Source organism: Lissotriton vulgaris, chromosome 3_2, assembly GCF_964263255.1.
Source record: "Lissotriton vulgaris chromosome 3_2, aLisVul1.2, whole genome shotgun sequence".
Lineage (NCBI taxonomy): Eukaryota > Metazoa > Chordata > Amphibia > Caudata > Salamandridae > Lissotriton > Lissotriton vulgaris.
The window spans coordinates 244563439-244578295 of record NC_141690.1 but is presented as its reverse complement, the minus strand read 5'-3'; the positions used below and the strand labels follow the sequence as shown (position 1 = coordinate 244578295).

The 14857-nt window shown below is 40.6% G+C and overlaps 1 protein-coding gene across 3 annotated transcripts in view; it reads left to right on the top strand.

Annotated features, from left to right (window-relative positions):
• Positions 1–14857, top strand: part of SLC4A11 (solute carrier family 4 member 11) — a 1871484-nt gene that overhangs the window by 1190637 nt on the left and 665990 nt on the right. For all 3 annotated transcript variants that reach the window (XM_086964299.1, XM_086964301.1, XM_086964302.1), the window contains exon 9: positions 9445–9529. In XM_086964299.1, the coding sequence (XP_086820425.1) occupies positions 9445–9529 (85 nt within the window). The remainder of the gene's footprint in view (positions 1–9444; positions 9530–14857) is intronic.

Sequence of the window (14857 nt, the reverse complement as noted above, 5' to 3'; positions counted from 1 at the left end):
AAAAGTAACGAGAACCTACTTTACCTGTGACTTGAATTTCCTTCCATAGGATAACATTGCTAGTTTTTCTCTGAAAAGTTTCAAAGTGTCAACTTTAAAAATACATTTATATCTTTTAAAAATTACAACTGTAACCATAACGCTTTTACTTAGGTCCTGGGACTGAATCCAGGATCCAGTCCTGTGGTTATAAAAGTAATCCTGAAAGTAATCAACTGCATTTATATAGAACAACCCATTGAGCTCAATGTTAAATTGTGTTAAGAATTGTGTTGCCTATTGCAACCCCAGTAACTATTGTACTTATCAAGTCTATTTCCTTTCTGCAAAGTAATTACCTAAAGTCACTCATATTGAGAAAAGTATATTTTGATACATGTTGGTTCTAAAATAAACCAACTATATCTTTTGATATAAAAACAACTCTTCGATTCTTGAGTGTGTGAAACCTTTTACTGACTGAGTGTGTAAAACAAATGCTTTACACTGTCCTCTGATACTGCCTTACTGCTCTACCAAGCTTCCACATTAGAGAGTAAGGTCAGATCTGACTTTATGATTTCACAAGAAAGAGAAGACCCCACTGAGTTCCAGGGAACAGGGTACTAACGACAATTTAAGTCAAAGGGAAATCCCTGGACTATATATTATATGCACCGTATCTTTTCTCTGCGTACATTCACCTCAGTCAGGCCTTACCCTTTTCATACATTATCAAACCAACACGAAAATATGACGTTTACAATCTTTGTGACTTTATTAAAAACTCTTGTAATACAAATTAAAAACAGACTTGTATCTGTGAGACATTAAAACAATAGGTAATGCAGTTGTATCAACTCAAATACATGTCAATATATACATGTGCAAATTACAACGGCAAAAAAGTACATTCTTGTAAATCAGAAAGAAATAAATACAAACAATAATCATCAAAATTGCACCCAATATATGCTGCTAAATTGCATGGAGTAAACCTCTTCCCCACCCTAGGTTGAACTTTTTCCCTATTCTTGTTTAAACCTGACCCAGAATCCTCTTATAGATGTCACACATGGATATACATTTGATGATAAAGATCACAGTAACCACAATCCAGGTATATCTGTTCTCTGTTAGGGATCTAACTGGGTTCTATATTAAAAATGCGTCAACGCGTTTCGGTGTTCACCACTGGTATGTCTACACCTTCATCAGGACTGCTGATATGTGGGGTTCATCATTTTTCTATATCTTTAACTGCGTGCAAAACAAAAATATACAGTTAGAAAACCTTTAGTTGTCATTTAGTTTTTATTCGCAGCATTTATTAATACCGGACCTTTGGCCCGTTCCCCTAACTGCCTATCCCTCAAATACTGTGTTTCACCACAATTTCATTGCTCATGGGCTTCTGTACTCCCCATTCACTCCTTCATCTTTAACGAAAGAAAAAAAAAATTCAAAAAAATCTTTCTTTACTTGTAACACCTTTTGTCCACCTATAATGATGTTGTATTAGGGAGATTTTTTTTAAAAAAAGAAAGGAGTCAAACATTACATTGGACCTAGAGTTGCCAAATGTCCCTCCGTTATATTTGGGTGTTGGATTCTCATTCATTCCTCCCATTTGTGACTTCATTCTCTCTACTTCATTCATGCCTCAAATCCTTGATTCGCCGGGAAAGGTAAAAAGATTTTTACCTTGCTATCAGGAGGATATATCCTTGATTTTATTCTGTGTCCCCTGCCGTAGTATGACAAGTGGATCTACCTGTGGGATCAAGATATATTTTCTTTAAAGGGTGAGTTTCTAAGTCCCTTACTGCACATAATCTACATAGCTTCGGTTTTTACCTTAGTCTAACTCCGCAAGCTTTCACTTGTTTCCTTCTCATCCCAAAGGTGAGCGTCTTGTTTTGCAGTTCTATTTGGCAGTATAAAATTCTCTCTGCTTTTGGCGCTATAGGTGTTAAAAGACAGGGATAACAGGCGGATTATATAATATTCTGTGTCTGCACAGTGATTTCCTTTTTTGCCTGCACACACAATTTGGGCATACATTTACCTTTATTCGTGTTTCAGCAGTATTTCCTAATTGGGTTTCTTTCATGCGTTGTCTTGAGCTTGATAAAATTATTTCTGTAAATAATGGACAACGTCTGTTTTAGTATCTTTCCTATTACCTCTTTTACATATTGTTTACCCGTAGGGTGGTTCATACCTTAGTAATGTAAGAATTCATCACAACGAGGTGTAACGTTTTTCTTGTTGCATTCCCAAGAACTGGATATGTTCTGCGGGGGAATAACAGGGAAGCCCTCCATTATTTAAGTTTACTTATAGAGTATTCTTTACCTAAACAAATTTATAATATTCGTATGGAGCAAGGGTGGTTGAATGGTGTTCGCTGCCATTATTTTATATACAATGACACCACCACCGGCCATCTCTAAAAAGAGTGTCCTTGTTGGTTATTATTATTTAAAACATATTTCTAAAACTCTTGGAGGGTGCATGGGTTGTTGGTGCTAACTGACATTATTCTATATATGTTATAAGGGACACCCACTCTCTCTAAGACTAGGAGTAGACCCTGGTTATCTTGTTAAGGTCTTTTGTCTGCCCCAGAGTTCTAACCCCTCAGTCCAATTCCCCCTTACCTGAATGTTGGTAAATGCTCGCATCCACCTCGTCTGCCTCGTCTTTTTCGCTGTTTGTTTCTAGACGATTTGCCTCCTCTATTTGTACCAAGCGTGGAACTACCTTATTGTTCACCGGTGTGTGCGTTATTTTAGCGCATGCGCATATCTACCTTCCCTATCCGTTTCTAGCTCCGCCATCTTAGAGTGTATATCGGCGGTTTGTTTACTATATCGGCGGTTTGTTTACTATGAGACTATCTCCCTAAATATATTAATAGTTATTTCGGAGAGTCCAGGGGATTGGTGTGTACTCTATTTTATACAAATGTTATTTGGAAAACCCCCCATCGCGCTTAGGCGTTGTTGTTGGAAACGTTTATTTAGTATTAAAGCGCGTTGTTTATTTAAAAAAACCGATATGGTATTATGCCGTGTGTGTGTTAAACATATATTTTGGGACCTTCTTGCACAAGGTTATTTACACATCTCCCTTTGTGATATCAATTTGTTCGGTGTGATTATGATATTTTTCTACACCTGCGCGTGTCTTTCTTTTCTTCATGTATATATCGCCCCCATCTTGGTGTTATATCCGGGCGCTATATTTACTATAGGTATATTACCCTATTTTGAAAAATATTCCATTTGATGACTAAGGACAGGGTGGTTAATATTTTTAGGGGGTAAGTGCTTCAAACACACGATACTTTGGTATGCGTCCCTCCTCCTTCTGAGTTACTATCCTAGATTGCTCGTTTCATGTTTTGGGGGATAGTGTTACTAGCCGATATTATATTAGTTTGTGTGTGTGGAATTTACGGTATCGGGAGTATATGAATTTTAGACCTATGAAGTCAGAAGGAATTTACGGTGTCGGAAGTATATACATTTTAAACACTATGAAGTCTGAAGAACTATCTTGTTTTTTATTGATGTGTTTTATTTGTAGTTTTTCTTTATTTTAAAAGAATTCTTAACTCCCTTCCTTTGCATTCTATAGCTAGATGAGTTTCCCAGTCCTCTTTTGAATTAAGACCTTGTTTGATAGTGTTAAATTTAACAATGTACCATTGTTCTTGCAGTTTACGTCTCCTTCTGCTGTCTCCCATCCTCGTCTGTTCTATAATTTTTTCCAGAACCACCCATCTTATATCATCAATCTTATGGCCTTTCTGCTTCCAGTGGTTTACTAAGGGTGCATTCTCTTTGTTGGTTCTTATTGCTGATTTGTGCTCACCTATTCTAAGTCTTAGTTCTCTACCCGTTTCCCCTATGTACCCACATCCGCAGGGACATAGGATTAAATACACAACGTTTTTGCTCCTACAGTTGTTGAGAGTGGTAATTTTGTGTTTAGAAGAATTTAGAGTGATTTCTTTGGTTTCTAGGCAGAGCTCACACACACTACACGAGCCACATTTGAAATTGCCTAATGCTTTCTTAGAGAGAGTGGGTGTCCCTTATAACATATATAGAATAATGTCAGTTAGCACCAACAACCCATGCACCCTCCAAGAGTTTTAGAAATATGTTTTAAATAATAATAACCAACAAGGACACTCTTTTTAGAGATGGCCGGTGGTGGTGTCATTGTATATAAAATAATGGCAGCGAACACCATTCAACCACCCTTGCTCCATACGAATATTATAAATTTGTTTAGGTAAAGAATACTCTATAAGTAAACTTAAATAATGGAGGGCTTCCCTGTTATTCCCTCGCAGAACATATCCAGTTCTTGGGAATGCAACAAGATAAACGCTACACCTCGTTGTGATGAATTCTTACATTACTAAGGTATGAACCACCCTATGGGTAAACAATATGTAAAAGAGGTAATAGGAATGATACTAAAACAGACGTTGTCCATTATTTACAGAAATAATTTTATCAAGCTCAAGACAACGCATGAAAGAAACCCAATTAGGAAATACTGCTGAAACACGAATAAAGGTAAATGTATGCCCAAATTGTGTGTGCAGGCAAAAAAGGAAATCACCGTGCAGACACAGAATATTATATAATCCGCCTGTTATCCCTGTCTTTTAACACCTATAGCGCCAAAAGCAAAGAGAATTTTATACTGCCAAATAGAACTGCAAAACAAGACGCTCACCTTTAGGATGAGAAGGAAACAAGTGAAAGCTTGCGGAGTTAGACTAAGGTAAAAACCGAAGCTATGTAGATTATGTTTAGTAAGGGACTTAGAAACTCACCCTTTAAAGAAAATATATCTTGATCCCACAGGTAGATCCACTTGTCATACTACGGCAGGGGACACAGAATAAAATCAAGGATATATCCTCCTGATAGCAAGGTAAAAATCTTTTTACCTTTCCCGGCGAATCAAGGATTTGAGGCATGAATGAAGTAGAGAGAATGAAGTCACAAATGGGAGGAATGAATGAGAATCCAACACCCAAATATAACGGAGGGACATTTGGCAACTGTAGGTCCAATGTAATGTTTGACTCCTTTCTTTTTTAAAAAAAAAATCTCCCTAATACAACATCATTATAGGTGGACAAAAGGTCTTACAAGTAAAGAAAACATTTTCTTTTGTTAAAGATGAAGGAGTGAATGGGGAGTACAGAAGCCCATGAGCAATGAAATTGTGGTGAAACACAGTATTTGAGGGATAGGCAGTTAGGGGAACGGGCCATAGGTCCGGTATTAATAAATGCTGCGAATAAAAACTAAATGACAACTAAAGGTTTTCTAACTGTATATTTTTGTTTTGCACGCAGTTAAAGATATAGAAAAATGATGAACCCCACATATCAGCAGTCCTGATGAAGGTGTAGACATACCAGTTGTGAACACCGAAACGCGTTGATGCATTTTTAATATAGAACCCAGTTAGATCCCTAACAGAGAACAGATATACCTGGATTGTGGTTACTGTGATCTTTATCATCAAATGTATATCCATGTGTGACATCTATAAGAGGATTCTGGGTCAGGTTTAAACAAGAATAGGGAAAAAGTTCAACCTAGGGTGGGGAAGAGGTTTACTCCATGCAATTTAGCAGCATATATTGGGTGCAATTTTGATGATTATTGTTTGTATTTATTTATTTCTGATTTACAGGAATGTACTTTTTCGCCGTTGTAATTTGCACATGTATATATTGACATGTATTTGAGTTGATACAACTGCATTACCTATTGTTTTAATGTCTCACAGATACAAGTCTGTTTTTAATGTGTATTACAAGAGTTTTTAATAAAGTCACAAAGATTGTAAACGTCATATTTTTGTGTTGGTTTGATAAGGTATGAAAATGGTAAGGCCTGACTGAGGTGAATGTACGCAGAGAAAAGATACGGTGCATATAATATATAGTCCAGGGATTTCCCTTTGACTTAAACAGATCTGACTTTAGCCTCTGTTATACCTCTGGGGATTGGGGACTCTATACACATTGTACCTTGCTTTGGTCCAGTCTATATATATAGAGCCACTTTCTTACAATTGCTGGCTGGATTCTGCATGCAGAGTGACACAGCTGTCGGCCAAGCAGTCCTGGGGATCATCTCTCAGTAGTGGTGAGCTTTCCCTTTCATCCCTCCTTCCATCTTACTGTTTTTTTTTTTTTAGCTCTTGCACATTTTTGAACCTCATGTGTTTATATTTTCTAATGTTGCTAAATATGTTATTAGCTGTTTAAATTTTCATTGTGGTGAATTTGCTATTGCTTTTTCTAGGTTTTATGATGGCCATGGTTCCAAAAATGTGCTAATAACTGCTAGCTACTCTGATACAAGCATGGAAATCTATGAAAGTTCCAATACTGGAGTAAAAAACAAGTTACACACCTGTAACATTGGTTCTCCAGTATTGGAAACTTCAAGCATGGGAATCTATGAAAGTTTCCAATACTGGAGAGCCAAAGTTACAGGTAAGTAACTTGTTTTCTTCCTCACCTGCCCTCCCACCTCCCAGTTCGGTGGAATTGTCTTTTGACAATCAGTGAATAAAACAATTCTATTACAAGGCTTCTGCACACACAAATCTATAAATATTGAGTTTGTAATGGCTGCATGCATGTTGGTACTAAAGAAAATTTATGCCAGCATGAACAAGTGATGTATGTCTGTAGAGACTGACGTCACGAACACACGAAACTGGGTTGTAAGCGGCGCCGTGACTTTATACAATGTCACTTGTTGGCACTGATGAATAAAATATCACTGTCTCATGTCACTGTCCTAGATTGTCTGGCAATTAGGCACATTAGTCCGAGGTATCCTAAATTAAGGTGATCTCTACCTCAACTGCTCAATCCCTTTGCAATCATGGATGAAACAGTCAACCTCCTGGCTTGTTGCCAATCGTAAATTGTGGCAAATCACTGGGCTTGGTGCTAGGTAAGAATATCAAGCTCCAAACCCACATGAGCAACATTAGCAAAAGGAGAAAAATTACAAATTAGTTTTATGTGGGATAAAACCCTTCCTTTACAATGCAGAATTCAAACAAGCTGTCCAGTCACTAGTCCTCTCTAACGTAAGCTAAGGCAACTACTTATTGACTTCAACACCATAACTACATCTCCATTCCCTGTAGGCAGAATTTCATGCTGCAGTTAGACTGGTCTCTGAAACCAGAAAGTGCAACCATATCATACCTATGTTGATTTCACAGAGTTGGGTTCTGATTGAAAGGAGGAATACTTTTAAATTTGCCTGCATTATACATAAGGACATGGCTTTTGTAGTTCGGACTGGACTGTTCCCATGGGGCACAGGGTCAGAGCTGATTTGCATATCGCCATTGTCTAACCCAGGGTGGTGTGGAGTGCAAAAAAACGATGGATTAGGACCCAGATCTTTTGACTGGGTTGAATGTGTGACATTGATCCACATTCGGTCCATCACCTGTTGTTTTTGCATGCATTATACATAAAGCAATACAGTCTGGATCTTCAAACTACCAAGGCAATAAACTTGATCTAATGTAGCCAACTGAAATGATGTAGCTGGGTTCCCTTTGACTTGAACACCACACCTTCAGAAAGAAAAGCATCCTCAAATAATTCTTATGTCCTGTGCCTCATGTTTGAAACTACATTCATCTTGCCTGCCCCTCGGAGCATACTAACTTCCTCCTGCCATGTATGTGTTTTAAAACTCTTCATCTCCTTGTTATTTTTTGACCCTGTAACTTGTGTAAAACACAGCACAGTAAAGTCTTATCAGTGCTATACAAAACCACAAATAAAATAGAAGTACAATAAATGTAATAAAAAACAATGGTAATAAGGCCAGGGAAAATCAGATCCAGAGTGGTCTGTATTTTTTTCGATATTTACACACAAGATATCTTACCGATTAGCTTCCACTGAAAAAAACTACAGGATCAGGCCTACAGCATGTTTTCACTGACCAACCCTAAGCATAGAGATTTGTAGATCTGCGTATGACTCTATTCATATTCCCATGAACGACTATTCAAGCAATTGAACACATTTGAGCCGTTCTGGAGATGCCTATTATGTCCCACCTTTCAACTCTCTCTTTGGCACCCCTGCAGACAGCAGAGTCTCTTGGGCCTTTGCAGCACACAGTGCTATTAAAAGATCTTTATTTCCGCTGAGAATAGACTCACTAGATACGCTTCACTACATCCTTTGAACATGCATCTTTGGCATTTTTCTTGCACCACCTACTTAAAAATGTCTCCAGAGTGATATGGCGAATTCTGTTGTTTGGAAAGGGACTTTGGCAAAGACATAATGTTGAAAATGGTTGTTCTCAGCAGTAATTATTTCCAATGTGTTCACCATTGTTGCACTTATTAAGTAACACCTTCATGTTAAGACTCATAAATGTTTCAAGCTCCTTCTTTTGTGGAAGCTCACCTAGTTACGTTTCACTAGCCCCCATAAATGTGGCTGTAGACGTGACTGCGATGGAATGTAAAACAAACCAGCATATCTCTTCCCTCCTGTGGGCTTCACCACTCTTGTTTCTATGCTTCATGCCTCCACAGATTCCCCATCCTTCTCAGTAGTCTCCTTTACTGTTGCCCCTGTTGCTAGCTATATCTGTAAAAATCCTTGTCATTAACGTAAAACTGTTGCTATGTGCCAGGAAAGAATGTGTCAAAGTAGACTATACAAACTGGGGTGGATGAGAGGCAGTACAATCATGTAAAAGGATCTAAGGTATACAGGTAGATAAACAAAAAGTCGGTGATTGCAGTCTTGTAATCATTTCAAGTGTGCTCAATTTGCATCAATGTAGACAGCCAATGTGTTTCTCCCAAACATGGGCTGGCGATGAAAATCACTATGAACGTCGTGCCAAGGTGAAAGGCATCGGTGGTGCGTCAAGTGTAGGACGATTGGTAAAAAAGAGGCCTACTATGGCTCGAATGACTGCCTGTGTGTCATGGGTTGGAATATCTCAAGATGAAAAGTGTGGAAACACAATCAGATGTTAAAAAACAGAACGATAAATTGTCTTAACACAGCGTGGGGTGATAATTCAGTGTCCCTCTGGCAACCAAGTCTCTACTGGGAAGTCAATTCAATGTAGAATATAGAAGTCTGTTCGAGCCAAATGAGGTGTAGTCAAGCTTGGCCATTTCTTATTGGATTGAATGTTATATCATTGTTATTAAATTTAATTCCACAATAAAAAAATTACTAATAGAAATGAAATTTTGTTTTTCTATATCAGAGCACAAGCATGGTTGTTTTCCATGTAAGACAGGAAACTATTTAGATCCTTAATGTTCTGCTATAACAAATTCTTTTCATGTTTGAATGAGGTTCATATCTGTCATGACATTGCCTTTCTTTTTTTTTTTTAGATCCAGGACTTTTATAATATTGGGAATGGGATTTTTGAAGATATATCCCGCAGGTTGCCAGTGTACCCTCAGGACTTCACTGATGGTAGGCAAAGTTTGCCTTTAAAGACTTTTTCAGAACTGTAGTTAAAGTTGTACGTAGCCATTAGTTGAATTTATCTGTATGTTAAACACATCTAAATTGCATGACAGGCAACCTGTAACAGAAGGCATAAATTGTGGGCAGTGGTTAAAGAGATTACTTTCATAATGAGATACTTGCTCATTCTCCAACATTGAATTTTTTATATATTCACAGGCTTGAATCATTCCCCGTTGTTGGGCTGGAAATCCCTATTACATTAATATAGCAGTAAACAGTGTAGATACATAAAGCATTCCTTGTATAATGCAAATGGGCCATAGGCCTGTAACAACATAGTATCTTAAGTAGCATATCCACATCATTTAAAAGAACCCAAACTTCATTCAATGAGCTGGGAGCTTAAGCTCCCCTACCACCCCTAGAGGCCACCATAGCTCAACTTTTTACTGATTGTCAGTATGAGGGGGCCACTGGCAGAGCTCTGCTCTGACCCTTTAGTGAACTTGAAATTGTTACTATTTTGTTCAGTCCTGGGTTTGAATCAGCCCTATCTTGAGCATAGAGGTACTATGTGTTTGTTATTTTCTGGACCAAGGAGACCTTTTGTCCTGACAACCAACTGTCACCAACTCTGACCATGGCTGATCGAGAAAATGTTCTTTTTAAACCTTGTTCACCTTGAGGTAGAATTTACACAGATGGCCCACATTGTAAGCATGTTTATTGCTGTTATCCACTTTATAAGGCATCAAAGTGCAATTGTTTTTTTGTTTGTGTCAAACTTTTTCAAATAAAATTCTTAAACCGAAAAAGGAGGTTGCATTATTCCTTTTGGCCAAAGAGAGTGCTCCTCCTAAAGGAGATGCCCTCCCTCAGGGTAAGATTCTGTGAAAAGTGCCCCTCTGAGCATGATTTATATGGTACAGCGCTTGCAGCCACCTCATCTGCTAATTTGCAGGATAAACATACAAGCAAACCTCTAGATGCTATAGAGGTGATCAAATCTGTAGTGAAGAAAAATAAATCTTCAAAAGACATCTCTTCAAAGGCATCGACAACAAGACCATCAATGACTACTTCTACACATCACCATTAAAGGAGTTCCGTTTATCTTAGCCCAAAAAAATGCAATCCTACCGAGAAGGCTAGTGATTATTCCTCCACACAGCAAGGCTATGCCTCAAACTACTGAAATTGATATACGAGAAACTACTAAGATATTATAGGGAACCAGATGTGGTTCGAATGCCAATGGCCTTTTTAACAACGTTGCAACAGATGATGGAGACTTTCAATAATTTATTCCCACATCAATCAGCTGGTAATCCTCAATGGTGTTAACTGCTACACCTATTCTCCCACACCCCCAATCTGCTCCTACTCTGATTTCACCATCTCAGCAATCATTGCTAATATCGCTTCCCTCCAGCGCAAACATCTGTTCACAGAGAGGACATGGATGACGTTAGCTCTAATGGTTTGGTATATTCTGATATAGTTGGGGAGGTGGCTGAAGTTTCACAAGACAATGGAGGACAGGAATGATACAAGAGTGGAATTCATTGTCCCATGTGGAAATGATAGACCGATACCTACAAATCTCTAAATGTTATTCATTAATAGAAAGAGATGCCACGAAAGTCAATCTACCGATGACGTCTGTAGATCAACTATTCATTTTTTATATGACATTAAAGAGCAACCTCGCAAGTCTGTTAAAACCACACCCATTCTTGATTGTTCAGTCAGAAGGATTACAATTAATGAGGACACCAGCTACAGTTGCAGCGGTGATACCTTCTCTTGAGAAAGTATAAGGCTCTGGATACAACTTGTCTCACTGATAATACGAAATAGGATTGTCATTTCTTCAGCAGTGTCATTTCTTCAGCAGGCTCAGGGAAGAACCAAGACCACATCAATGCAATCCTCCGATTTTCCAGACAAGGATTGCAAGAGCATTGATAATCTGGACTGAAGAATTAGGTCTATCGCAGCAATCTCAATAAGACAGCTAGTGCCCTGGCAATTGTAGGTCGTTATGAAGTAGGGAACAATCCTACAGAACGGACAGCTTTCCTCTGTCTTCATTTTGATGCAGCAACGTTTGTCTCGATCACCGGTTTTCACCAACTGACATGATGTACTGTAGTAAGAATACATGGCTGGTTAAAGTCTATAGCCTCCCGTGCTGACGTCTAATCCTATATTCATGGCATGCCTTTTGATGTCCTCACTATTTTTCGCAAGCATGTAGTTGAGGCTTCACAAGTTCTTAAAACAGACACTGCAAAGGCATTAGGACTTCCGCAGTATTGTAGATTTGAAATGCCTGATTTTTGTGGCTCAAGATCACAAACTTCTAGAGGAGGATTCAATCGATATGGAGGCCAGGGATGTTCATATTATTCTCAAACCGGGTCTGGACACAATCAAGAATACTTCTTCAGTCGCGACCAACAACAGTCTTACGGGAAGTCTTCAGGAAGGACGCTTCTTCACAAGCACAAAACAATCAATCAAAAAAGGGCTTGACTCACAGCTTTTACCCTCTTTTCCACCTAGTTTTTAAAAGGTAGTGGTCCCACATGGAGGAATATAACATCAGACAAATGGGTGATGCATATTGCCAATCAAGTCATGCGTTCGAGTTCATTTTGAGACCCCTAGTTTGAAGGAGCTTCAAATTGAAATTCTTATGCGTCTCTTTATAGGCGCTTTATAAATTGACCCCAAATTGCAAAGGAACCAATGATTTTATTCCAGGCTCTCCCTAATCAAGAAGACTGGTCAATGAAGACCAATACTGAATCTGAGACAGCTGAACAAGTTTAAGAAATAGTCATTTAGGATGATTACTGTAGGAAGGTGGATACCTGACTATGGTTACCCCAGATTTTTTGCCTAGTGTTTAGCTGGTTTTCGACTTAATTGGCCTGGGATCCTGCTAATCGGGGCCCCAGGCTAGCTGCTCTCTTTAAAATGGACTCCATGTACCCTGGGTACATCTCCAATTGGATACTGGGTCACCTTATGAGCCCCTGTACAGTGTACTATAGGTACCCAGGGCATAGGTGCATCCAAGGCCTACCAGGGGCTGCAGCATGTATTATGCCACCCCTGGCTGGCCACTCACATTGACACAACTGGCTGATCACTCAGCTGGGGCAAGGTCGTGTAATCACCCCTTGCTTAGGTATAGTATCCCTATACCTACCTTATATATAGGCACATAGTAACCTATAAGTCACTCCTATGGCAGGCCTTAACAATCTTGGAGGCAGAGTGCTCTGTTATGTGTGAGATGGTGCTCTAGCATGAGCTGAGCCTGTCTTCAGCTTTCGGAACCATGTCCTTCTAGCTGTTCTATGATATCGCCATACCATATACTCTCAAGTGCATTATAATCCTCGCGGTTAGATGCTAACTTTGGTTTGGCTTTATCCAAACATGTTGTGTAAGGTGTCCTAGGCTTTGGAATACTACCCCCTCACCAATTCTGGCGACGGGTGTAGCATTCCACCCTTCTAGAGGGAGAAGACATGTTAAGTCCAACGATCCCGGTTAAAGTTAACCAGAGCCCCAGCATCACAAAATGGATGCTGCTGCCACAGACCTCCTGCTGCTGGGAGTCCTTCCAGTCTCTGAGGTTTGGACAATAGGTTTCCTGCTTGGGGAGGTGCGACCACCACCCCAGACAGGAGGATGTGTATTGGGACAGGGAGGGCTGAATAGATTGAGACACTGCCTGAGGCCAACTAGGTGCTTCATGCATACCGCAGTTCAAACCAGTTGCTGGGGCACTCCAGCCCCAGCTCTGGCACGAAACTGAACAAAGGAGAGGGGGTGTAACCACCCCCCTTCCTGGTCCCACCCATAGGAGGGACCTAGTGAGTAAACCAGCCCCCTTTAGTTGTATAAAGGTAGGAGCTGACCCAGGAGACTTTAGATTAATCCTGGAATCGACTTGAGACGAAACTCTGGACCCTTTGACATTCATCTGAGCTGAAGACTGAAGAATCTCCCTTGTGGCCAAGGAGTGACCACCCTGCGCAACCAGGCACCATCCAGCAACTCGACGGCTTGCTTTCTCCCCGTTCCCACCGGAACCCGAGCAAAGAGCCTGACAAGACCTCGACTCCCGTACCTCTCTGACCCCACTGCACGACTCCAGCACAGCTGAGCCCCGTGGAAGGCGTCGGAACCCGTGGAACCAGGCAACTTGGAAAGTCTTCAACTTGCTAACAGCGCAGCTCCTGAGGCCTCCTCGAAGCTGTGCACTGGGGACTGAGACACCCCGACACCGAGCTCCACTTGCACCGAAGACCAGCTCTCCACACTCCAGATCTGCGTGGGGCCCTTCTGCTTGTGTTCTACTCGACGCGTTGTCCCGGTTGCAGGCCAGTTGGCTAGTAGCCCTGTGGCGACGATCCTGGTTGCTCCAGACTGGCATTTGCTTCCCTGAAAAGGTGAAGTACCTCAGACCCTCCTGGTCTGCACCAGAAGCTCTTTGTGTGTCCTGCGTGGGTTGCCTTTGCTTAGGCTTGTTGGCTCCTATCTTGAAGTCGACCCCTCCATCTGCGAGAACCTTCGTGGGACAGCTCCTCTCCAGCACCTGGTCGTCCTAGACGCCTCCTGGTCCACGTGGCTGCAAAGACCAGCTTCACAACAGCGCCTGATTCCTCCCTGGTTCCACCCGGTCACTGGCTAGTGACCTAGACTCTGTCCCCTCTGCTTTCAGGTCTTCTTCATCCTCGATCCACCCTTGGATCCACCCGGACATCTTTCTCCTGGTCGCCTGCAGCATCTTCTTTCAAGGCTCCATAGAAAACAACGAGAAACCCTACACACTTTGACACTTAGGCACCCGCAGCCCGTGGGTGAGGTAACGCGAGTACTTCGGTGCTCCTGTAGGGATTGACTATCCTAGTGTCCAGTTTTTTTTGTTGAAAAATATTTTTATTGCGAAAACACAGAAGGCACAGGTCTTCATAGCCTCCCCGATAAGCCGAGGACAAAGAATACATGCAACGTTCAGGGTAAAACACAGCCATTTGGGCCCACATCCCGGAGGCTGGGCTGCGTAGAGTCAGAGCATGTCACAAGTAATCATAGCCGTATATGAACAGTATGCATACATCGTTATATCTGCTGATTTTTATATATATATATATACACTCCTATGTCCTCCATGTAATCCTACCCCTATCCCTCTGGATAGATATGCTTTCCAATAGAACACAGTTTTAACATAGAACAAACAACCCCCCTGTGCGTGGCATCAGTAATAGAGTATGTGGAAAAGTCAGGTCATCCATGTGGGGCCCG